The sequence below is a fragment of the Rhinolophus hipposideros genome (genome assembly GCF_964194185.1).
Source record: "Rhinolophus hipposideros genome assembly, chromosome: 24".
In the NCBI taxonomy this organism is placed as follows: domain Eukaryota; kingdom Metazoa; phylum Chordata; class Mammalia; order Chiroptera; family Rhinolophidae; genus Rhinolophus; species Rhinolophus hipposideros.
The window spans coordinates 24042497-24067441 of NC_138070.1; the positions used below are offsets into that span (position 1 = coordinate 24042497).

The 24945-nt window shown below is 35.7% G+C and overlaps 1 protein-coding gene and 1 pseudogene across 2 annotated transcripts in view; both read right to left on the minus strand.

Moving 5' to 3' along the window:
* LOC308492314 (olfactory receptor 8B8-like) overlaps positions 1 to 15465 on the minus strand; it is a gene marked incomplete at both ends in the record, with an annotated part of 42299 nt that extends 26834 nt beyond the window's left edge. Inside the window, one exon of the mRNA XM_081037175.1 lies at positions 14543 to 15465. Within this exon, the coding sequence (XP_080893301.1) occupies positions 14543 to 15465 (923 nt within the window). The remainder of the gene's footprint in view (positions 1 to 14542) is intronic.
* Positions 15466 to 23310: 7845 nt separating this feature from the next.
* On the minus strand, positions 23311 to 24735 carry LOC308492421 (septin-10-like; annotated as a pseudogene). Its single transcript has one exon. The product of its transcript is annotated as a septin-10-like (transcript).
* Between the last annotated feature and the right edge of the window lie 210 nt (positions 24736 to 24945).

Sequence of the window (24945 nt, forward strand, 5' to 3'; positions counted from 1 at the left end):
ATGCTGTGTTACCATTGGCTCTTTGGAAGCAGTAATGTGCAAGCAAGGAAGAATCACACATCACTATGGCGACATTTTTCTGAAGATCCTTGACTTTTGGAGGCCAAGAATGAGAGTACATATTCTCTATGATTTTTGGCTAAGGCAGAAGTTCACTATATGAATGATTCATACTTTCATTCTATAATTGTTTTACAATTTCTGCATTTGAAAAAGAACATAAGAATTAAATTACAGCCAGTTGCTGTGAAAAGTTTCCGTTAAAACATGGTGTTAATTGAATGATGATGCAATATTTTTCTGGAATTTACTAAATAATGCTATATATTTTCTGAAAAATAACATGGAATACAGTGGGATTTTAAATGTTCCGTTCCCTGTTTCTGTCTTAGATTTTCTTGTTTGCCTTTTTATTGTGGTATGTAAGATCACTTAACATGAGATTTAGCCTCTTAACAGGTCTGTAAATGTATAATACAGCATCACTGCCTAGAGGGTCTGCGTTGTATGGATCTCTAGAACTTAATCATCTTGCATAACTGAAACTTCACACACATTGAAAAATTGGAGTGGGCAAAATATCTTCAAATTTGGATCAGACAGAGTGACTCCTTCCATGTGGTAGCCTCTTGCCTAGATTTTAGGACAGTAGTCAGGTCACATAATAAACGGGAGCTGAACCTAGAGTTCAAGGAGGCCCAAATATCAGACATGAAGTCCTCATTGGCATGGAAAAATCAGATATTGAAATACAAATGAACAGGGGTGTTACTTTTTGACACTGGGGTACAAAGCGAGACGTGAGCAAGAATTGCATATGTAACATACAAAAGTTAGCCATGAGACTGTGAATGTGGAGAAGAAACACTGGTCACTCTTCTTAATTTTGAACAGAAAAGGAGGAATAGAGAAGCAGTATTATAGGGAATTTTTAAGGGTAAAGCAGGCTTGCATATGTTTAGAGGTAGAAGAGTTGGTAGCGATGGGGAGATTAAAGATCTAAGATGAGGATAGTTTAAGGAAATAAATCCCAAGGAAGAAGAAAAGAAGTTGACAGAATTCAACATCCATTCATGCTTTTAAAATACTTATTTGAATCAGGGAATGATGCATGCTTCTTTAAGATGATTAAAAAAAAGAATATATATATATATATATATATATATATATATATATATATATATATATATATATATATATATATATAAAAAACTCAGGCCAAAATCCAGCAACTTAATGTGAAAACTCTATAGGCATTCCTAATTAGAACTCGGAGTAAAATCAGGATGTATACAGTCTCTAGTATTACGTAACATCATATTAAATTTATCAGAAAATGAAATTACAGATGGAAAAATAATAAGAGACACAAGAATCAGAGAAAAAAATGTAAAATTATCTTTAATTATAGAATATCTTATTACATATTTGAAATACCTGAAAAAATCCATAGAGAAAACTTCTACAAATAATAACAATTACATTATGAAGTATAAAATTAGCATAGAATCCAATAGAGTTCAGATTCACAAATAATAATCAGAAGATACAATGAAAAATAGAACCCTCATTACAGTAACAAAAATAAAACTCTGAAACACAAATATAATAAAAAATGTGCAAAGCATAGATGAGGAAAATTTTGAAATACTACTAAAAGATACTGGAGTGGACCTGAAAAACCGGGAAGACATACTGTACTTCATGATTGGAAGCCTTAAGATAAAAAATGTCAGTTCTCCCTAAGTTTCTTTATAAATTGAAGATGCAGTCAATAAATATGTTTTCAAGTTTATTTTTTCCTGGGACTAGACAAATTATAAAGGTTATATTTAAACATGCACAGCAATGAAAATCCTGAAAAAGAAAGAATATTATGTGGGAAGTTATCTTCAGGGTATGAAAACATTATATAACTTCTCTGATTTAATCAGTGTGGTATTGGCTTATGAATAGACTGACAGACCAATAGAACTAAGTGGAAAACACAAAATAGCCTAAGTACCTATTAAATTTAGTATGTAATGAAGGTGGCAACTCAAATCAGTAGGAACAAGATGGACTTTTTTCTATAAATGGTGATATAACAATTGGATAGCTATATTGAAAAAGACAAAGTTGGATCCATTCCTCACACCACACACTGGTAAAATTTCTAAAAAAATCGGGTATCTAAATCTAAAAAAATAAAATCATTATGAAAAAAAATGAATGAATTTCTTTGTAACCTAAGAGAAGAGAAAATAGTTCTAAACTATTAAAATTAAATTAAAATACCAGATTAAATACCAGAAAAAAATAAAAGATTAATAAATTTAATTAAAAGTATTTATTATAAGGTGAGTCAAAAGCCAAATCAAAATTGGGGGAAAATATGTAACTCATACTTCACACAAAAAAACTAATATACCTAATATACAGTCCTCCTAAAACTTGAGATCAAAATCCAACAGGAAATTGGGGAAGAGGCGTAGAGACAGTCCATATAAGTAGCAGTAATGCCAAAAATCATTAAATACATGAAAACATCCTCCATGTTTCCCAAACTTAAAGAAATGTAAATTACAAGAATGTTTAAAAACTGTTTTGCACCTATGAGGTTGGAAATTTAAAAATTTTGAGAACATATCATGTTGGAGAGACTATAGGAAAATACAGGTACTCCCATTTATTACTGAGGGGAAAATAAATGTCAATTCTACCCAAAAGATTCACAGATTCAATAAAATCCAAATTCAAATCTCAGCCAGTTCTTTTGTGGGAATTTACATGCTGACAATAAAATTCACATGGAAATTCAAAAGACTTAAAATACCCAAAACAACTTTGAAAGAGGTAGATGAAGCTAGAGGACTTATACTAAATGATTTTAAAAATTATTATAAAGCTACAGTAATCAAAATTGTATGGTATTACCATCAAGATAGATAAATAGATGAAAGAAACAGAATATAGAGAATAGAAACAAACCCACACAAATAGAATCAGTTGATTTTTAACAAACATAAAAGAACAATCACTGGACATTTATTGCAACCCTCTCCCCCCAAAAAATTCTTTGATCCATACCTCACACTACATACAAAAATTAACTCAAAATGGCTTATAAACCCAGATGCAAAAACAACTCACAAAATTTCCAGAATAAAATATAGGAGAATTTTATTGTGATACTTTTTAATCAAAAACTTCTTTGATATAACAACAAAGCTATAATTAAAAAAAAATATATTGATAAATGGATTTCACTAAAATTAAAATCTTCTGTTAACAGAATTAAAAAGTAAGCCAGGGAATGTTTGAAAATCTTGCATTTGGTAAAGGACTTGAATTCAAATCAATAAAGAACCTTGAGAACTCAATGGTAAGAAATAAACAACCTACTTTTAAAAATAGGCAAATACTTTGGATAAACATTTCACCAAAGAAGATATATGGATGACAAGTGACTATATGAAAGGATACTCATCATCATCAGTCATTAGGGGAATGCAAATTAACAGCACAATTAGATAAAACTACACACCTATTAGAATGTCTTCAATTGAAAAGTAGACCATGCTAAAGGGGGATCCAAGATGACAGAGCAGATAAATGTTGTGCTTGCCTCTTCCTGTGACCACATCAAAATTACAACTAAATTATAGAGCAATCAACCTGGAGAACCATCTGACGTCTAGCTGAACACAATTCCTATAACTAAAGATATAAAGAAGAAGCCACATCGAGACTGGTAGGAGGGGCCACCTGTGTGTGGCAGTTGAGATTAGGGAGGGATATCTTGGCTGCAGAAGTCCCCCTCTTTGAAGAGTGAAAGACCTCAGCTCCACATTGGGATCCATGTGCCAGGAAGAGGAGCCCCCATAACATCTGGCTGTGAAAAACAATGGGGATTCTGACCATCCAGGTGAGATAGAAGGCTGAGGGAAATCCAGACATCCTCTTAGAGGGCCTGCACACAGACTTACTCGCTTGTAGTCATTCATCCTGGGTTCTGGCACAGGGAGAATGATTTGAGAGCCATCAGAAACATACAGAGAGAGCCTGAGTTGTGTGTCTTCTGGGCAAGGACAGGAGGGACAGTCACCATTTTTTCTTGTGTAGAGTCTTTTTCCCATGCAGCAGGCAGGCAGTCACCATATTTCCTGTGTTGAACCCTCCCCAACATGGTCAAATCTAAATCTGCATTGGCCTGGTGACTCTTCTCACTCCACCTACTCACTCCACCCTGTTGACTTCCTGGGACCCTGCTCCACTCAGCTTGCACAATGAACAATAGAGGCACTTTCTCTAACAGCAGCTAGCCTCAGCCTGTGTTGCACTCTTTCTTGGACAACACTGGGGGGCTCTGTGTCCCAAGGTGGGTGACAGCTGGCCTCACAGTGCTCTGAGATTTTTGCTGAGCAGCTCCAGGCTCAGAACTGGCACCAAACCAGAATCTACATTAACCTGGTGAATCCCACTTGGACACCCTAGTGACTCCCTGAGACCCTGCCTCACCCAAATAACATACAGCACAAGACTCTATCAGCAGCTAAACCTTATGAGAGCCAGCAGGTGCCAATAGGCCTGGGGGTGCCCTGGGCTTTCTTGCAAAGCTCCCCCAGGTCCAGTACTGGTGGCAGCTGTTCTCAGTTTGCAGTGTGACTTCTCCCATGAACCTCCAGGCCCAGCACAGGGTGTGACTAACCGCAGATTGCTTTGTAGCTCCTACTAGGTAGTCCCCGGCTGGTCACAGGCAGTGGCTGACCTGGGCCTGTATAAGAGTCCCTCTCAAGAGGTCCCAGAACCGACATATCTGGAAGTTTGCTTCAGACAACAGTAATTAGACCCAAAAACAAAATGCCCAAAGGGCAGTCTCAACAGATACCAGAGCCTGCTGAGGCAAATCCTGCTCCATAGGGTAAGCCCCTCCACACAGCAGCCCATAAATTGTGGACATGGCCAAACGCCTAAGCCAGTCATCCTGAGGATCGGTCCCACCTAGTGATGTGCCAATAACAATCAAGGCTCAGTTATAACAGGAGGTCACACACAACCAACTCAAATGACCTGGAGAACCCAGCTTAGGTGACCAGAGAGACTGTAGTAGAGCATCATCGGGCACCCACTACACGACACTATCCAGCAAAACTGGGAGACATAGCAGCCCTACCTAATACATAGAAACAAACAGAGAGGCAGACAAAATGAGGAATCAAAGAAATACATCCCAAATGAACGAACACGAGAAAACTCCAGAAAAAGAACTAAACAAAATGGAGGCAAGCAACTTACCAGATACAGAGTTCAAAACAATGGTTATAAGGATGTTCAAGGAACTTAGTGAAAACTTCAGCAAAGAGATAGCAAGCATAAAAAAGGACACTAAAACCATAAAAAACAACCAGTCAGAAATGAAGTATACAATAATTTAAATGAGGAATGCACTACAAGGAATCATCAGCAGGCTAGATGAAGTGGAGGATCAAATCTGATTTGTAAGACAAGGTAACAGAAAATGCCCAATTGAAACAACAAAAAGAAAAAAGAATTAAAAAATAAGGATAGTTTAAGAGACCTCTGGGATAACATCAAGCATAACAACATTCACATCATAGGGTACCAGAAGAAGGGATTGAAACCTATTTAAAACTAAAACAAAACACTTTCCTAGCCTGGTGAAGGAAAACAACAACAACAAAAAACAAGCTCAGGAAGTACAGAGTCCCAAACAAGTTGTACCCAAGGAGACCCACGCCAAAACACATTATAATTAAAATGGCAAAGGTTAAAGACAAAGAGAGGATCCTATAAACAGCAGGAGAAAGATAACTAGTTAGTTACAAGAGAGCCCCCATAAGACTGTCACCTGATTTCTCAACAGAAACTTTGCAGGCCAGAAAGGATTGGCACAAAATATTCAAAGTCGTCAAAAACAAGGATCTACAACCAAGACTACTCTACCCAGCAAGGCTATTATGTAAAATTGAAGGTGAGATAAAAAGAAATTTCCCAGACAAGAAAAAGCTAAAGGAGTTCATAATTACCAAACCAGTATTACAAAAAATGTTTTTAAAAAAACTTCTTTAAGAAAAAGAAGAGATAAAAAAGAACATACACAAGAATAGTAAAATGGCAAACACTATGTATCTATCAATAAACACTTTAAATGTAAATGGATTAAGTGCTCCAATCAAAAAACATAGGGTAGCTGAATGGACAAGAAAACAAAACCCATACATATGTTGTCTTCAAGAGACCCACTTCAGGTTGAAAGACACACATAGACTGAAAGTAAAGGGATGTAAAAAGACTTTTCATGTGAATGGGAACAAACAAATAAGCTGGGGTAGCAATACTTATATGAGATAAAATAGACTTTAAGATGAAGGCTATAATAAGACACAAAAAAGGGACATTACATAATGACAAAGGGATCAATCCAACAAGAGGATACAACCCTTGTAAACATTTACGCACCCAACATAGGAGCACCTAAACATTTAAAGCAAATTTGACTAACATAAAGGGAGAGATCAATAGTAATACAATCATTGACACTAATGAACAGATCTTCTAGCCAGAAAATCAACAAGAAAACCAGTGGCTTTAAATGACACACTAGACCACATGTGTTCAATTGATATTCTTAGAGTATTTCACCCCAAAGCAGCAGACTATACATTCTTTCAATTTCACATGGAACATTTTCCAACCAAGACTACATATTATGCCACAAAACAAGTCTCAATAAATTTAAGAAGATTGAAGTCATATCAAGCATCTTCTCTGACCACATGGTATGAAACTGGAAATCAAATACAAGAGAAAAACTTTAAAAAACCCACAGACACATGGTAGCCAAACAACATGCGACTAAATATGAATGGGTCAACAATGAAATGAAAGTAGAATCAAAAGATAACTTGAGTCAAATGAAAATAAAAACACAATGACCCAAAGTCTATGGGACACAGTGAAAGCAGTCCTAAGAGGGAAATTCATAGCAATACAGGTGTGCCTCAAGAAACAAGAAAAACTCTCAAGTAAACAATCTAACCTTACATTTAAATGCACTAGAAAAAGAACAGCAAAGTGAGTAGAAGGAAGGAAATAATAAAGATCAGAGCAGAAATAAATGAAATAGAGGCAAAAAAAAGAAAAAAAGAAAAGAAAAGAAACATCAATGAAAGCAGGTTCTTTGAAAAGATAAACAAAATTAATAAAACTTTAACCAGACTCATCAAGAAAAAGATAGAGATGACCCAATAAATTAAGTCAGAAATGAAAGAGGAAAAGTGACAATGGACACCACAGATATACAAAGGATTGTAAAAAAATATTACGAACAATTATATGCCAACAAATTGGACAATTTGGAAGAAAAGGATAAATTCCTAGAAATGTGCAATCTTCCAAGAATAAGTCAAGAAGAAACAGAATATCTGAACTGACAGTAAAACCAATCAGTAATTAAATAATAATAATAATAATAATAATAATAATAATAATAACTCCCAGCAGACAAAAGTCCTGGACAGAATGGCTGCACAGGTGAATTTTACCAAATATTCAAAGAATTAACACCTATTCTCAAACTATTCCCAAAAATTCAAGAGGAGGGAAAACTCCCAAGCTCATTTTATAGGGCCACCATTACCCTGATTCTAAAACCAAACAAAGACATTACAAAAAAAAAAAAAAAATTATAGGCCGATATCCCTGATGAACATAGATGCAAAAATTCTCAGCAAAATATTAGCAAACCAAATTTAGCAATACATCAAAAATATCATACATCATGATCAAGTGGGATTTACTTCCAGGATGCAAATGTTGGTTTAATATCTGCAAATCAATGAAAATTATACACCACGTAAACAAAATGAAAGATAAAAATTATATGATTATATCAATAGATGCAGAAAAACTGACAAGACTGAGCATTTATTTATAATAAAAACTCTCAGCGAAGTGGGAGTAGAGGGGACATATGTCAACATATAAAAGCCATATATAACAAATGCACAGCTAACATCATACTCAATGGGGAAAAGCTGAAAGCATTCTCCTTAAGATCAGGAACAAGAAAAGGATTCCCACTTTCACCACATTTATTCAATATAGTGTTGGAAGTCCTAGCCACAGCAATCAGATAAGAAAAAGAAAAGCCATCCAAATTGGAATGGAAGAATTAAAACTGTCATCATTTTCAGATGACATGATAGTATAGAGAGAGAACCCTAAAGATTCCACCCAAAACCTATTAGGACTGATAAACCTATTAGGACTGAATTCAGAAATGTAGCAGGATACAAAATTATACAGTTATATTTTTATACACCTATAATGAACTGTCAGAAAGAGAAATTAAGAAAACTATCCCATTTACAGTTGCATCCAAAAAATGCCTAGGAATAAATTTAACCAAGGAGGTAAAAGACCTGTATTCAGAAAACTATAAGACACTGAAGAAAGAATTCGAAGAAGATACAAATAAATGGAAGTATACACTGTGCTCATAACTAGGATGAATTAACATTGTTAAAATGTCCATACTACCCAAAGCAATCAATAGATTTAATGCAATTCCTGTCAAAATACCAACAGCATTTTTCACAGAACTAGAACAAATAAAATTTATATGGAACCACAAAAGACGCTGAATAGCCAGAGCACTCTTGAGAAAGAAGAACAAAGCTGGAGGTATCACACTCCCTGATGTCAAATGATAGTACAAGTGTATAGTAATCAAAACAACATGGTACCAGCATAAAAATAGTCATGCAGATCAATGGAACAGAATGGAAAGCCCAGAAATAAAATCATGTGTATATAGTCGTTTAATCTATGACAAAGGAGGCAAGAACATACAGTGGGGTAAAGACAGTCTATTCAATAAATGGTGTTGAGAAAACTGGACAGATACAAGCAAAAAAAAAAATGAAACTGGACCACCTTCTTACACCATATACAAAAATATACTGAATATAGATTAAAGACTTGAAATGTGAGACCCAAAACCATAAAACTCCTAGAAGACAATGGAATACTATTCGGCGTTAAGGAAAGATGATATAGGAGCATTTGTGACAACATGGATGGATCTTGAGAGTATAATGCTAAGTGAAATAAGTCAGACAGAAAAAGCAGAGAACCCTATAATTTCACTGATATGTGGTATATAAACCAAAAACAACAAAGGAACAAGACAAATAAATGAGAAAGAAAAACTCATAGACACAGACAATAATTTAGTGGTTACCAGAGGGTAAGGGGGTGGGTGGTGGGTGATGAGGGTAAGGGGGATCAAATATATGGTGATGGAAGGAGAACTGACTCTGGGTGGTGAACACACAATGGGATTTATAGACGATGTAATACAGAATTGTACACCTGAAATCTATGTAAATTTACTAACAATTGTCACCCCAATAAATTTAATTAAAAAAAAAACTCCTAGAAGAAAACATAGGCAGTGAACTCTCTGACGTTGATCTTAGTAATTTTTTTTTTCTGGTAGATCTTCTGGGGCAAGAGAAACAAAGAAATAATAAATGGGAATACATTGAACTAAAAAGATTTTACACAGCAAAGGCAACCACAAACAAAACAAAAAAACAGCCTACTGAATGTGAGAAGACATTCATCAATGATACATCTGATAAGGAGTTTATATCCAAAATTCATAAAGAACTCATACAATTCAACACACACACACACAGAGAAACAATTAAAAAATAGAGGACTTGAATAGACATTTCTCCAAAGAGGACATACAGATGGCCAATAGACATAGTATGAAAAGATACTCAATATCAAAAATCGTCAGAGAAATGCAAATTAAAATAACAATGAGATATCATCTCACACGTGATAGAATGGCCATCATCAATAAATCAACAAACAAGTGAAGTGTTGGTGAGGATGCGGAGGAAAGGGAACCCTTGTGCACTGTTGGTGGGATTGCAAATTGGTGCAGCTACTATCGAAAATGGTTTGGAGGTTCCTCAAAAAATTAAAAACAGAACTACCATATGAAACAGCAATTTCACTTCTGAGTACTTACCTGAAGAAATCCAAAACACTAATTTGAAAAGATATATGCACCCCTATGCTCATTGCAGCATTATTTACAATAGCCAAGATATGGAAGCAATCCAAGTGCTTGTCAATGGATGATTGGATAAAGAAGATGTGATATATATAAAGAATGGAATCTTATCATTTGTGACAACATGGATGGACATAGAGGGTAGTATACTAAGTGAAATAAGTCAGACTGAAAAAGACAAATGCCTTATGATATCACTTATGTGTGGAATGTAAAGCACAAAATAAAAGAACAAACAAAACAGAAACAGACTTATAGATACAGAGAACAAACTGATGATTGCCAAGGGAAGGGGGTTTAGGGAGCTGGGTAAAAAACGTGAAGGGATTAAGAAATACAAATTGTTAGTTACAAAATAGTCACAGGGATGTAAAGTACTTCATAGAGAATATAATCAATAATGTTGTTTAACAACTATGTATAGTTCCAGGTGGGTACTCGCCTAATTGGGAGAATTACTATATAAATTATATAAATGTCCAACCACTATGCTGTACACCTGAAACTAATATAAAATCATATTGAAAGTCAACTGCAACTGAAAAAAATTAGAAATAAAAACACTTGGAAAAAAAATATTAGAGATACAAAAAAAAAAAAAAGTGGACCATACCAAGTGTTGGTGAGGTTAAGAGAAACTGAAAATCTCAAACACCACGGATGGAAGTGTAAAATGGTACAAACACTTTGGAAAACAGTTTGCCAGTTTCTTAAAGTTACACACACACACCTGTCATATGACTTCACTATTCCACTCCTATGTATTATACAGGAGAAATGAAAGGATATGTCCATACAAAGACTTATACATGAATGTTCTTTCAAGTTTTGTTTGTAATAGCCCAAACTGGAAACAACCCAATGTCTATCAACAGGTAAATGGATAAACAATGATAGTATATTCATACAATGGAATATTACTCAGCAATAAAAAGCACTTGATTACTAATAGATGGAACAACATGGAAGAAACTGAAAATACTTATACTGAATGATAGAAACCAGGAAAAAATGAGTACATACTGTGTGATTCTATTTAAATAAAAATCTTGAGAATGAAAACCGAAGAGTGACAGAAAGCAGATCAGTGGTTGCCTAGAAAGGTAGAAGGGCTGGTGGTGAAAGGAAGCAGCAGGGGCAAGATTGTGGTGACGGTTTCATGAGTGTACATATGTCAAACTTTATCAAAATTAATACTTTGAATATTCTTAGTTAACTGTATGCCACTTACTAGCTTCTTAAAACTCTTTAAAACATAAAATAGATTAAAAATACATGTTTATTGAATTAAAAATTCTTGTAATTCCAGAACCTCCAGGCCTTAAGTGTTCTGCCTCTACAAAGTATCACCACAGAGGAAGAGGTAATGTAAGCATGGGTGGGTATTAGGAGCTCAGCAGACCCCAAATGCTGACAGAGTCAACTTTGCCATGGGTTTGCTAATTTTTCTTTCTTATTATACCCACTCACATTGCTCTTCTTCTGGCTTCAGGAAGAATAGTAAAAGGTCTCTTAAACAGGACATAACACTAACTATAAAAGGCAAAGTTGACAAATCAAACTTCATGAAAATTAAGAACATTGGCTATCAAAAGATACCATTAAGAATAAGCAAGGCATAGTCTTGGAGAAGACAGATATAGAGAGAATGGAGATGGAAATAGAGATATATGTGCATATGTGTATATATTATCAACAGATACATATATTATCATAGATACATATATAATACTCCTATGTATATGTATAATATACATATGTATATAATATGTTCTATATATTTTAGATACATATACATACACATGTACACATATATAGACTCACATGTATTTATTAATTCCTTCAAATCAATAGGAAGACAACTAACATCCCTATTTTTTAAATGGGCAAAAGATTTGAATAATTACTTCACAAGAGAAGATATCCAAACAGGCAATAAATATACAAAAATGTGTTCAACATCATTACTGATCAGGAAAATAAAACAAAAGGCTTTCTACTACAGAAACCACAATAATTTTTGTTGTTGTTGGTATGGGATAAAACAGGGATAAAGTAAAAATACCAAGTGTTAACAGGGATGTAGAGCAACAAGAACTCTTAGACATTGTTACTAGCAATGCAAATTGAATCAAACATTTTTGAAAACAGTTGGGCAATATTTGTGAAAGCAAAACATAAGGCTACTCTATTATCCAGCAGATCCACATCTAAGCAATCCAAAAGAAACGTTTGCTTAGTTCAATCAAAATACATGTTCAAAAATGTTTCTAAAAGCTTTATTAAAATAGGCAAACACTTGAAACGATCTAACTGTTCGTTAACTGGTTAAATAATTACATATTCATATAATATTACACAGCAATATAAAATAAGAAACTATGCACATATACAGCCATATAGATGAATATCACAGGCTTTGTGCTGAGCCAAAGAAGCCAGAAACAACAGAGTACATATTTATATGAAGTTCAAATAAAGACAAAACTATGTTAATAAAAGTCAGAATAGTGGATATCTCTTGGGGAAGGGGGTTGAGGGCATGTAGTATTTACTGGAAAGAGACAAGAGGAAACCTAAAGGTGGGGAAATGTTTTACATCTTCATCTAGGTGTGGTTACATATACCTGTGCAAAAGTTCAATGAGCTATACACTTAAGATTTGTGCCCTTTGTTATATGAAAGTTAGACTATACAATTTTCAAAAGATTTCTGTTTTCTTTCATTACCTACATTGTACTGCATATCCAACCCCCCAACCTCACTCCTAAATTCGAGGTTCCCTGAATTCAGGGATCTATTCAATCTTATCTCAATCTTCCCCTTGTACACTTATTCTTTTCTCTTTGGCTATACTGAACAGAATCAAAGGGCAAAACTAAACACTTATTCAAACTTCCTCTATTTCCCCATCAAATCGAATTTTCATAAGGAAAAGTCCTTAAGTCAAAATATTTCCCAAGCACTTCACTTATCATTGTTTCTCAAAGACATTTTTAGCAATAATGGTGAGTTTAGACAAAAAAATGTTCTTCTGATTTTTAAAATAAAGCGCTATCTCCCATTATATAATATGGTGGATTTCTTAACTTATCCCGAGATCACCATCTCTTTCCCATCAGCCTCATCATTAGAATATCAAAACTATCAGCAATGCCTAAAAATTCCATAGCAATTGCCTCCTAATAAGCAATGGCTGGGTGCTGCCCTGACAACTAAACACATAACAACAGCCATCTAGTGCTCTGATGACATCCTCCAGACCAGTGTCATCCCATAGAAATAGAATGCAAGCCACATATATAATTCTAAACTCTCTAATAGACACATTTAAAAAGTAAACAGATAAATTCATTTTAATAATATATTTGATCTAACATAATATATCCAAAATGTCATCATTTCAACATATAACCAAGTAAAAAAAGTATCAGTGAGCTATGTTGCATTGTTTTTCATATTCTTTAAAGATTCAGTGTGTGTATTGCAGTATCTTTACACACAGTGTGGCTCAATTTGGAAGACCACATGTCAAGTGCTCAATACCATACATGGCTAGTGACCTCCATATTGGATAGCTCTCATTTATCTTGGGCCACAACCAAGCTAACCTTGGAAAGGAGTTTCCAAATTCTGTCTCAGCTAGCCTTGAAATAATATAGGATACCTCCACCCAGAAGTTTTATACCCCATACAATTACATTTCTCTACCCTGGAAATCCTCATTTGCTACCCCATGTCCCTAGTGCCCTACACACCAATCAGGGGTCACCATACTTTTGCTTCTACATGAAACCTAACATGTTTCCTACTTGCACATTACAAAATTTATCAAACACTGATCTTGTCATTTTGCCAAGACCAACTTAACAAAACTTTTCACCTCCTACTCTCTTGCAAAATGTGATATATTAAAATTATCCTGTGAAAAGTAGCATGAAATTACTGTGAATATATTTGTAATTTAGATGTGCTAGGTCAACTAACATGTGAAATGAAATCTTCTGAGAAAGAAGTGAGACAAGAAAATATGACATAAAGGAAAACAAACTGGACTGGTATTCAAGCTGGGATTTCAATCCCAGATCTGCTAACAGGTAGTTTTATATTCCTGGACAATATGTAAATATTTCTGAGTCCCCAAAGTGTGATGTATTATATAAGCCACTAGAATAAATGACTCCTAAGCCCCATGCAATATTGGATACCCTATAATTGTAGAACCTATTTCCATAAAATAAAGAAGGAACAGTTAGGGGATGAGGGTGAGAGAGAATAAATCTATTTGGGAGAAAGTTAAAATTTCCTGTAGGATAGGACAGAAAAGCATGAAGCTTGGATTCTTCAGTGAAACTAATAATAATAATAATAATAATAGCTACAACAACACTCTAATTAAAAAATCCTCATCCCTTTTCTCAATTTCCAATATTTTTTCAAGAGAATATTTTTCTGTTCAAGGTTTTCTTCAGGGCAAGTTTGACGTCCTTATTCCTCAGGCTATAGATTAATGGGTTGAACATGGGCACAAGAATGGTATAGAACAAAGAGGATACTTTCCCCTGGTCAAGAGGTAAAATAGAAGGTGGTTTGAGGTACATAAAAGCTCCTGACCCAAAGAAAAAAGAAACTGCAATTATATGGGAACTGCAGGTATTGAAGGCTTTGGATCTGCTTTTAGTGGAGCTAATGTGGAAAATGCTGGAAAGAATGAAACCATAAGAGACAAAAATGGCAACAATAGGCACCCCAATGCCAATGGTCACAACAATAAAGACCACCAATAAATTGATATAAGAGCTGTTGCAGGAGAGCTCAAGGAGGGGAAGGATGTCACACATATAATGATTGACAAAATTGTTGGCACAGAAGGTCAGAAACAGCATATTTCCAGTATGAGCTGTAGCCCCGAAAACCCCCATTCCATAGACACCCAACAAAAGGAGTAAACACACCTGAGGAGACATGGTGACCGTGTACACCAGTGGCTTACAGATGGCGACATAGCGGTCATATGCCATGGCTGACAGGATGAAGGATTCAGAAAAGACAAAGAAACAAAAAAAAAAGAGCTGAGTCATACACCCTTCATAGGAGATGATGTTCTTTGAGACAAAACTCATCAGCATTTTGGGGATGATGGCAGTAGAGAAACTAAAATCTATGAAGGACAAGTTGAAGAGGAAAAAGTACATGGGAATATGAAGGTGAGAGTTCAGTCCAATCAGGGTTATCAAGCCCAGGTTCCCCACCACGGTGACCAGGTAGAAACCTAGAAACAGGAAGAGGAGGGGAATCTGCAGTCCTGGCTGGTCTGTTAAGCCTGCGAGGATAAACTCTGTCACAGAGGAGGCGTTATCAGAAGCCATTCTCCTGTGGGAGGGTCTGTGAGGGGAAAAAGAAGAGAATTGCTCAGAGAAAGAGAGTGGAAAAATAACCCCATTCTTGAGAATGGCATTTGAGCAGAGGGGTTTTTGAATTTAAAGAAGATGGCATTTCCTTGTACATGCATCTCTGCTTTTATGGTCCCCAAGTGCCTTGAACTATCCTACTAACTGTGGGTGAAATTTGTCTACAGAGCAAAGGCTGGTCCAACTGAGGAGAGAATCCAGGAAGCTCAGCTGGGGATGACTCTGCAACCTGACTGTGGCCTTCTTCTGTTACTTCCTTCTCTCTACAGCCCTTGATCAACTTTTTAAGGCCTGGGGCCCTTCTCTGGAGTGTTCATGAGAGGCAGACGCCATTTGATCCTGCCTAGACCTTCCACCTTTTGTCAATGCTAGTCAGAGCAGGAAGATGAGGTCGTTTGGCCCAACATGTTTAGCTGGAAGGGCTGTGGAATTATTATGCACAAAGAATGCTGGAGTAATAAACATTTTTTTTTGTTTTTAGTAAAAAAGAAGTAAAACTGTTTTTATTTTATATATATTATTGGTTTACATTTTTTATTTGTGGGAATATATATATTTACCACTTTTAAATGTACAGCTCAAGAGTGTTAAGTATATTCACAATGTTTGCAACCAATCTCCAGAAACATTTTTCCTCTTATTTATTTATTTTTTATTAGTTCAGGTGTACAAAACAATGTAATAGTTAGACATTTATCATCTATATCTCTCACACAGTGATAACCCGCCTCCTCCCATCTATAACCCTCTGACATTACAGAGACATTTTTCTAAAAAGGACATGCAGATGGCAAACAGACTAATGAAAAAATGCTCAATCTCACTAATCATTCGAGAAATGCAAATAAAAACCACCATGAGATACCACCTCACCCCAGTCAAAATGACTATCATCAATAAATCAACAAACAACAAGTGCTGGCGAGGATGTGGAGAAAAGGGAACCCTTGTGTATTTTTGGTGGGATTGCAGATTGGTGCAGCCACTATGGAAAATAGTATGGAGGTATCTCAGGAATCTGAAAATGGAACTACCTTATGCCCTAGCAATTCCACTCCTAGGTATCTATCTGGAGAAATCCAAAACTCTAATTGGAGTAATAAACATTTGGATGGTCGCCAGATGAGAGAGGGTTGGGGGGATGGGTAAAAAATGGGTGAGATTAAGAAGGTCAAACTGCCAGTTATAAAAACAGTCACAAAGATGTACATTACACTATAGGGAATATAGTCAACAATATTATAATAAGAGTGTACGGTGTCAGATGGGTACTAGACTTATCAGGGTGATCACTTTATGTTATATAAATGTCGAATTACTTTGTTGTACACCTGAAACTAATATAATATTGTATGTCAACTGTAATTGAAAAATAAAAGAAATATTTTAAAAATACAGGAGTGATAATGTAGGTGAACTCAGGCAATCTGCCTCCCGGTGTTTGAGCTCTTAACCACTCTGCTACAGGCCAGACCAGGCCAGGCAGGTACTCACCCTCCTGCTTGGAGTCACAGTGCTGTACTCTACTGGCTCCCATGCATCTCACTCACGGAGACTCAGATGGCCTTGGTGACAAGAAGGTGACCACTCAGAGCTCAGACCCCTGTGCTTGTGCTTCCCGCCTTTAAAAATCCAAACTTCTAAGTTGTCTTGGTGGTCCCGCTAAGCTGAAGAAAATGATGTCTGACTGTGGTTTTGTCTGAGCCTCCTGTCCAGCTTCCAGGGATGAGATAGCACCTTTATAATGCCCACAGACACCCAGAGACTGAAGTGTTTTCTTCTGGATTAGAGAACTGAGTTACCTAGTCACAGAGGTTCCCTCTGGATCACTGCTCCAGAGACCGTCCTCCCTAAGGAAGAAGAACTATTTGTTTATACCTTTGATAATGCTTGATGGGCTTTTTTTTTCCTGTATTCTTTTTTTTAAAATTAGTTTCAGGTGTACAAGACAAGGTAATACTTAGACGTTCATCATTTATATCCCTTACACTGTGTGAACCCCCTCCACCATCCACTATCCCTCCAACCTCGCACCGAGCCACACATTATATATATAAAATTATAGTTGGCATTCATTATTGTTTAGCTTCTGGTGTGCAATGCCATGATCAGGCATCTACAGTATCCCTGTTGGGAGACCATCTCAGGGATTGATGGGCTTTTAATGGCCTATCCTCTCATTCAGCTTACATCTTTTTAAGCACAATTAAGAGCAAAGTACTGTGGAAAAAATAATTCTTGCTACCTTGTGTTGAACACTTACTGAGTACCAAATACTGACCTGGCACCCTCATTTAAAGGATCCAAAGAACACACAATAATTTTATCATGGTTATTCCTCACAACAACCTTGTATGTTAGACCTATTAATGTCCACTTTAAAACTGAGGAGCACACACAGCTTGTAGGTTCCTGAACCTTGAGTCAAACTCTGGTCTGTTCAGCTCCAAACTTTATAGAGGCCAGGGAACTTGCAGGGCTTTTTAAGCAAAACAAGTACTTACTGTATCTTATGACATCACCCAATTTTACATCCAGACACAAGTCCTGGGTACTGTAACCTGCACACACTGTCAAAACAGTTCTCAGGAAAGGATTTCATTTAATAAGGACTAATGAAGTTTTGTGTGGCAACTTGCACACTATAGCCCTTACCAAGGGGTATTTAGGGGTATTAAGGATGACAGATCATAGCCAAGAAATAAATCTTGATTGCGGGAAATCTGAGCTTTGGTGTGCCAGTGGATTAGATAACTTTGGTCCTGGGTTAATGGCAGAAGACATCTTGGAGAGGTTACGAAATCAAAACACACAGGCAGAATCCATCTTCCTCCAGGCAAGTCCAACTAAAACCACTGCACACAGGCACACATACAGCATTGAGGACTTGCTCATCCCCAGCTACTACTCAGCCATGACAATGCCTCATCTGTCCTTTTACACAGAGAATTTGTCCATGGCCCAGATGACACTAATGAATCTCAATCCTTGTTCTCGATCCCATGCACAAAAGGAGGAACATAATTCACTAAAATAAGCTTTTCTTGAAATGCAAGTGCAAAAAGTACGTTGGGGGTTGTCAGAAAGCTCTAGGGGTATTTGGTTACATCAGAGACAGTTGCCATGGCAACCTCATTTCCAAATGCATCTTAAGCAGGGCTTCTTTAAAGACATGCTACCTGATGACTTACTCCAGCACATGCAGAGAACAAAAAAAGCAATTTTGTCTTTCCACGTGCAGCACTATTGCCATTCCAAAACTTGAATCCCTGGAAAATGGCTTCCTTCTTTCTGTATTTCTAACTTAAACAATATATTACACATGCCACATTATGGGGCATGTGAGGATTTACATACAGTAAAGGCTTTGCATATATGTCTTATTTATGTGCAGCAGGTCTCAGGCTTTTGGTAGATAATTGAAGTCGTACAAGAATAGTGGTGAATCAATCCCTACATATAATAGTATTCCGAGCTTCACTTAAGAAGAAGCACAAACCTGGTAAGAGAGAAGAGATGGAAGCTGAGAGACCTTTATGTGAAATAGGTTCAACGAGATCCTGAGAAAGTAGAATTTATTCATCTTTCAGAAGACATACAGGTCTATACAATACTTAATGTTATGTTGGCTTTAATAAATGTATTTGGCAATGTAGTATGTGAGACTCACGAAATATATATTTATATTCAACCATATGTATATATATATATGGTTCATGCCAGAAAGAAGCTTACAGTCTAATAGAGGCATCACCCTTATAGGCTCCTCATCCTATTTCTGTCCCTTCATATTTCACATTTCCCAGGGTTCACTTTTTAACTTTCCACACTGTTTCTGTTTCCTTAAATTCTCAGTGAACTCATGTGTTTCATGGCTGTAGCAATCCCACCATATAAATGGCTCTCGAGTTTGAGTCTTTAGTTATCAATTTTCTATTAAGCAATCTTCCTGTGTATTCAACCCTTTTCTGGACATTTCCAAGAGGAGTACAAGGATGAACACATTTTTCTTTATCCGAAGTAGAGTCCTTTCAACCTCTCCACTATTTATCTGGTATAATCAATGATGAGGAAGGAGAAGGTAGAATTCATTAAGGTATCCTAAGTCCTGGTTTTTCTAGGACAGTCCCAATTTGTGCCAATTATCCCAGAAAAATGAGTAGCTCCCCTTTCACTCTGTCATATATTCTAGAAGTCTTTAGAGCATGAACTTTGGACTCTGCTAGATCTCAGCAGAAATTCTGGTTCTGCTACTTGGTAGCAATGTGATCTTGGGAAATTCGTTTAATCTTTTTATGTGTTTCCAATTATTTATCTTAAAATGAGGAAAATAATCATAACTTGAAGTGTTGTTTTAATGAGTAAATGATGCACCTTGTGGCACCAAGAAGATACAAAAAGCAGTTATTTTATTAATATACATTGTATGTATATTATTTTTATTTTTAAATTTTTATTAAACAAATAAAGTTTTTTATCATAGTAATAATTATAATAAATAGTTATTAACTATAGTTATGACTATATATGTCATAACTATAGTTATGACTATATATGTCATATAGTTATTAACTATAGTTATGACTATATCCTTATATAGTCATAACTATATCCTTGGATGAAAGTGGTTTTAGAATGGGGTAGAACAGGATGAAACTGAAGGCTTTGCATAAGCAGGAGAAATAGAAAAAGATAAATGGGGCCACATATTATGATATCATGATGAAATGCCAAACAGAATTTTGTATCTCTAAAGTTTGAAAGAGAAAAACAGAGGGGGAAAAGGGGAGAAAAATGAGAAAATTACTTCAAGGAGGAGTGTTTAAAGACAGAACAGTCCAGAATAGAGTTTGAACCTTTCGAAATTGCCAACAAATGGATAATAGGGGAAGGGAATTGACAAAGAGAAATGTTTAAAAAAAGGCAAGTGTAGCGAGTAAGAGCAAAAACTGAAGAAAACAAACCTACTGTATTCCTTATTTCCTGGGTGAGCCTGAATAAGTTGCTTAACCTAATTAAGACTTGGAGCCCCAATCTGCAAAACAGGATAATAACACTACCAAACTTGCAGCTATGTGTGAGTATTAAATTATAGTCCAGCGAATATTCACTTAGCAAATATTAGTTAAGTTTATAAAATGTCTCACAGGCCAGAAGTAGAGAAAAATTTAAGAGTAAGGAATAAATAATATTACTAAGAGCCTAAGGGGAAAAAAGACTGAAAAAATGGCCTGAACTAAGCCATTCACTTATTTTCCCATATAACTCTCACTGTGCTTAGTCTAATAGAGCTTTAGACTAGTCATTGATTATTTCGAGACTATATTCCACAAACCCCAACTAGACTAAAAGTGTCTTCAAGGAAAATTCTTAACCCTACAGCGTTTGGATACACTAACACACTCACTACCTATCAGAGTGATGGACACATTACAGATGCTTCTCAAGAACTTGCTGAATGCAATATGCTTGCATGTTAATATAGTGCAATGGTGCAATTATAGTGCAATCTGCATTGCAAACCCATAATTCCAGGGATAGTGTTTTTTTATCATGCCAACAACTAATCTACCATTTAAAAGTAACTTTATTAAAGTTTGGTACGGCTGTTTTATCCAGAGTCTGATGTAATATGCCTACAAATAACCATTACTCACATCACATCACGGAGCTTCTGGGATGACTCCCCTTGGCTAACACTTAGCGCTGTGTCACTGACTGGCTGAGCTCTGTATAACAGGCTATCGGGACCCACCGACTCGCCTGCTCCCACATTTCAGAACTTGGGCATTACTGATCCTGAGAAGAAAGTTCAGAGCTTTTTCTGCGATACTTATAACTTACTTCACTGAAGTTTTAAAAGGCTGAGACATTTGTGAATTTCAAACGTAAAAATGGAATATAAAAAACTTGTCCAGATAAATTGTGCTGCAAAATGAAAGGTTTTATTTGCAATTTATACAACTTCATGAAAAAAACCACTGTTTAGATTCTGACATAGGCTAAGTTAAACATTTTGTTATATAAAAAGTACTGGTAAAATACCTGTCTTAAAATAATTCAAACATATAAGTGAATGAACTAATTTTGATAAATACATTTCTTAAGATGACAGTTTGTAAAAAGAAAAGTTAAAGTAATTTAAACACATTTAGTAAATATGTAGATATATTTTATTTGTCAAGAGGAAATGGCAGCTTTACTTAAAATATTTAAGTACAAAAAATGAAAAATTATATACCTATGACTGTTAAGAAAAAGTTAATTGTTCTGAGAGTAGTACTAAGGCACTGAATTCAAATATCCCTTGAGATATGAATTATCTAAATTTTTATATCTTTAATATTCAAATGTTCAATTATTTTCTTAAGAAATGTTTTTTTAATTAAAGTTTATCGGGGTGACAATTGTTAGTAAAGCTATGTAGATTTCAGGTGTACAATTCTGTAATACATCATCTATATCTCACATTGTGTGTTTACCACCCAGAGTCAGTTCTCTTTCCATCACCATATATTGGATCCCTTTTACACTCATCTTCCACCCCCCTACCCCCTTACCCTCAGGTAACCACTAAACTTTTGTTTGTGTCTATGAGTTTTTGTTTCTTTCTTTGTTTGTCTTGTTCTTTTTTTGTTTTCAGTTTTATATACCACATATCAATGAAATCATATGGTTCTCGACTTTTTCTGTCTGACTTATTTTGCTTAGCAGTGTAATCTCAAGATCCATCCATGTTGTTACAAATGGTACTATTTCATCTTTTCTTATGGCCGAATAGTATCCCATTGTATGTATATACCACAACTTCTTTATCCATTCATTTATCAAAGGACTTTGGTTGTTTCCATCTCTTGGCCACTATAAATAAAGGTGCAGTGAACATTGAAGCACATACGCCTTTTTGGGTAAATGTCTTCAGATTTTTCTGGTAGATACCCAGGAGAGGGATTGCTGAGTCATATGGTAATTCTATTCATAATTTTTTGAGGAACCTCCACACTGCCTTCCATAACGGTTGCACCAGTCTGCATTCCTACCAACAGTGTATGAGGGTTCCTTTTTCTCCACAGCCTCTCCAACACTTGTTACTCTTTGTCTTGTTGGTGATAGCCATTCTGACTGGGGTGAGGTGATATCTCATTGTGGTTTTTATTTGCATTTCTCTGATGATTAGTGATGTTGAGCATTTTATCATGTCTATTGGCCATTTGTATGTCCTCTTTGGAGAAATGTCTATTCAGGTTCTCTGCCCATTTTTTTAATTGGATTATTTTTTGTTGTTGTTGAGTTGCATGAGTTCCTTATATATTTTGGATATTAGCCCCTCATTGGAGACACTGTTTGCAAAAATCTTCTCCCATTGGGTTGGTTGCCTCATAATATAAAATTTGATACAAAAGCTCAGAAGCACATTACCAACTGGATAATTATATCAAAAATTTTAAAGTACTATAAAACTATTGAGAGGTTAAAGTTTCAGGTACATGATACACTTTAAAACATATTCCCAAAATTTTACCTTTATTATCTACAGAGATAAAAAGGTTCATCTTGAAATATAAATATAATCAGATAGGCATAATATGAATGAGTTCTGTATTTTCAATAGCACTGACACTGCTCTGTGGTACAATGCTTTGCAAAGGAACAATAAATGGCTAGCACGAGACACAATCTAGATTCATCACAAAAAAGCAACTTAAAAACTTCTAACAACAGAGAATATATAAATTACTGTTATCCACTCTGACTTGTTTATCGACTTTATACTTAAAAATATTTTTCCATAAATGGCAGTAACTATGGCCATTTGCCAGATACAGAATAAGTGAAACAGCAAATAAAAATAGCAAGAAAACTACCGCATACTTCTAACATTTTATTAATGTTTGCTTGTGATGACCTTCTGTGATCTGGAACTTTTGAATTACATAAAAGTGGGCCCATAAGAACTATTTCAGATAGCCTCCTGTTACCATGAAGGTCTGGTTCTCGTATATCTCAAAGGGAGCTTTCGTTTTAGAGAGATTGTTTCTTCTTCCAAAAGTCTTCTCTTTTCTTCAAGTTTCATTCTCTCGTCTTGATGAACTCTTTTAAGGTGCTCAGATTGGACCTGTAGCTCTCTTTCAGTTCAGTATGGCTTCTTTCTCCTTTACTCATTGCACAAGCATCTTCACTTCTTCTTTCCTCTGATGTTCACTATCAAATTTGTGTTTTAGCTTCACAGATCTCTTGAAGACTGAGTGTCTTATTCTCTGAGTCCACGTCAGTAAAGCCCTTTTCCCCAGGTTGCAATGCCCACAAAATTCATAGTGCTTTGTGTGGGTCTGTTCAGGCAGATCCTCCATGTTTGTACAAATGAGCATTCTCCAGAGTCTTACAAACCCACAGTGGTTTTCATTTTCCACTTGTACAACATCTAAGGGTACTGGCACAATTTGACCATCTTATTACAACTTTTACCTCATCCATACTTCCTACAACAGCAAATGGCAAGTGTCCATTTATTGAAGCATTGATTTCAGCAGTAGTTTCATCATCTGTTGGGAACTGGTATATCTGGACGCCATTGCTGACCAATGCACTCATGAGCTTGATCTTAAACTTCTGTAATTCAGCTTTAGAGATTGCATCTGCTTTGGCAATCACCGGTGTAATGTTCACCTTGTTGTCAAGGTTCTTCGTGGTTAAGAGATCAAATGTCTTCAGAGACTGGCCTGTTGGTGAGATGAAGTGGAGGCACTCATAGGTATGACAATAGTGGTAGTTAGAGAGAGAACGCTTACTCTTCAGTTCTTCTTGGAGAGAGGTCTCAAATTGAGCATCTACAATAGTCAACTATTGGTCGGCAGCTTTCGTCTTTGTTTATTTGGTCACCACATCCCATGTATTCACAACCGTCATCTTCAATTGAACATTACTTTCTTGGAATTCATACGTTTGAGCTTTAAGTCTAACATGTCGGTAAAAAACATAGGGATTCATGGTCTTCAAAATTAGTATTAAACAATGTATCAATCAGCATTGATTTTCCCATTTCAGTCTCCCCATCACAGAGTATATTAAAACAGAAGCCTTACTGAATGGATCTATTGACCACCTGATCAGGCAAACCCAGAATTAACACAGCCAGACACAGTTAAAGAATGAATATTTTCTCTTTTTTCCTCTCTGTTCATCATCAGATACTTGGTAGAACACACAAGTTTTTGTTGCCATGGGAGACTGAAAGAACTGAAATGCCTACTCTTATTAGATGAAGCCAGATATTAAGTGCAGTGAAAACTTTTCAGTTCTATTTTATTTAACACAGTGACAGATTATTTCTTGAAATATTCTTTTTCATTTCCTTTCAAAATGCATTATTTTTCTAATTTTCCTCTGACTTCTGGCCATTTCTCTTTTTTTAAAAAAATTAATTTATTGGGGTGAGAA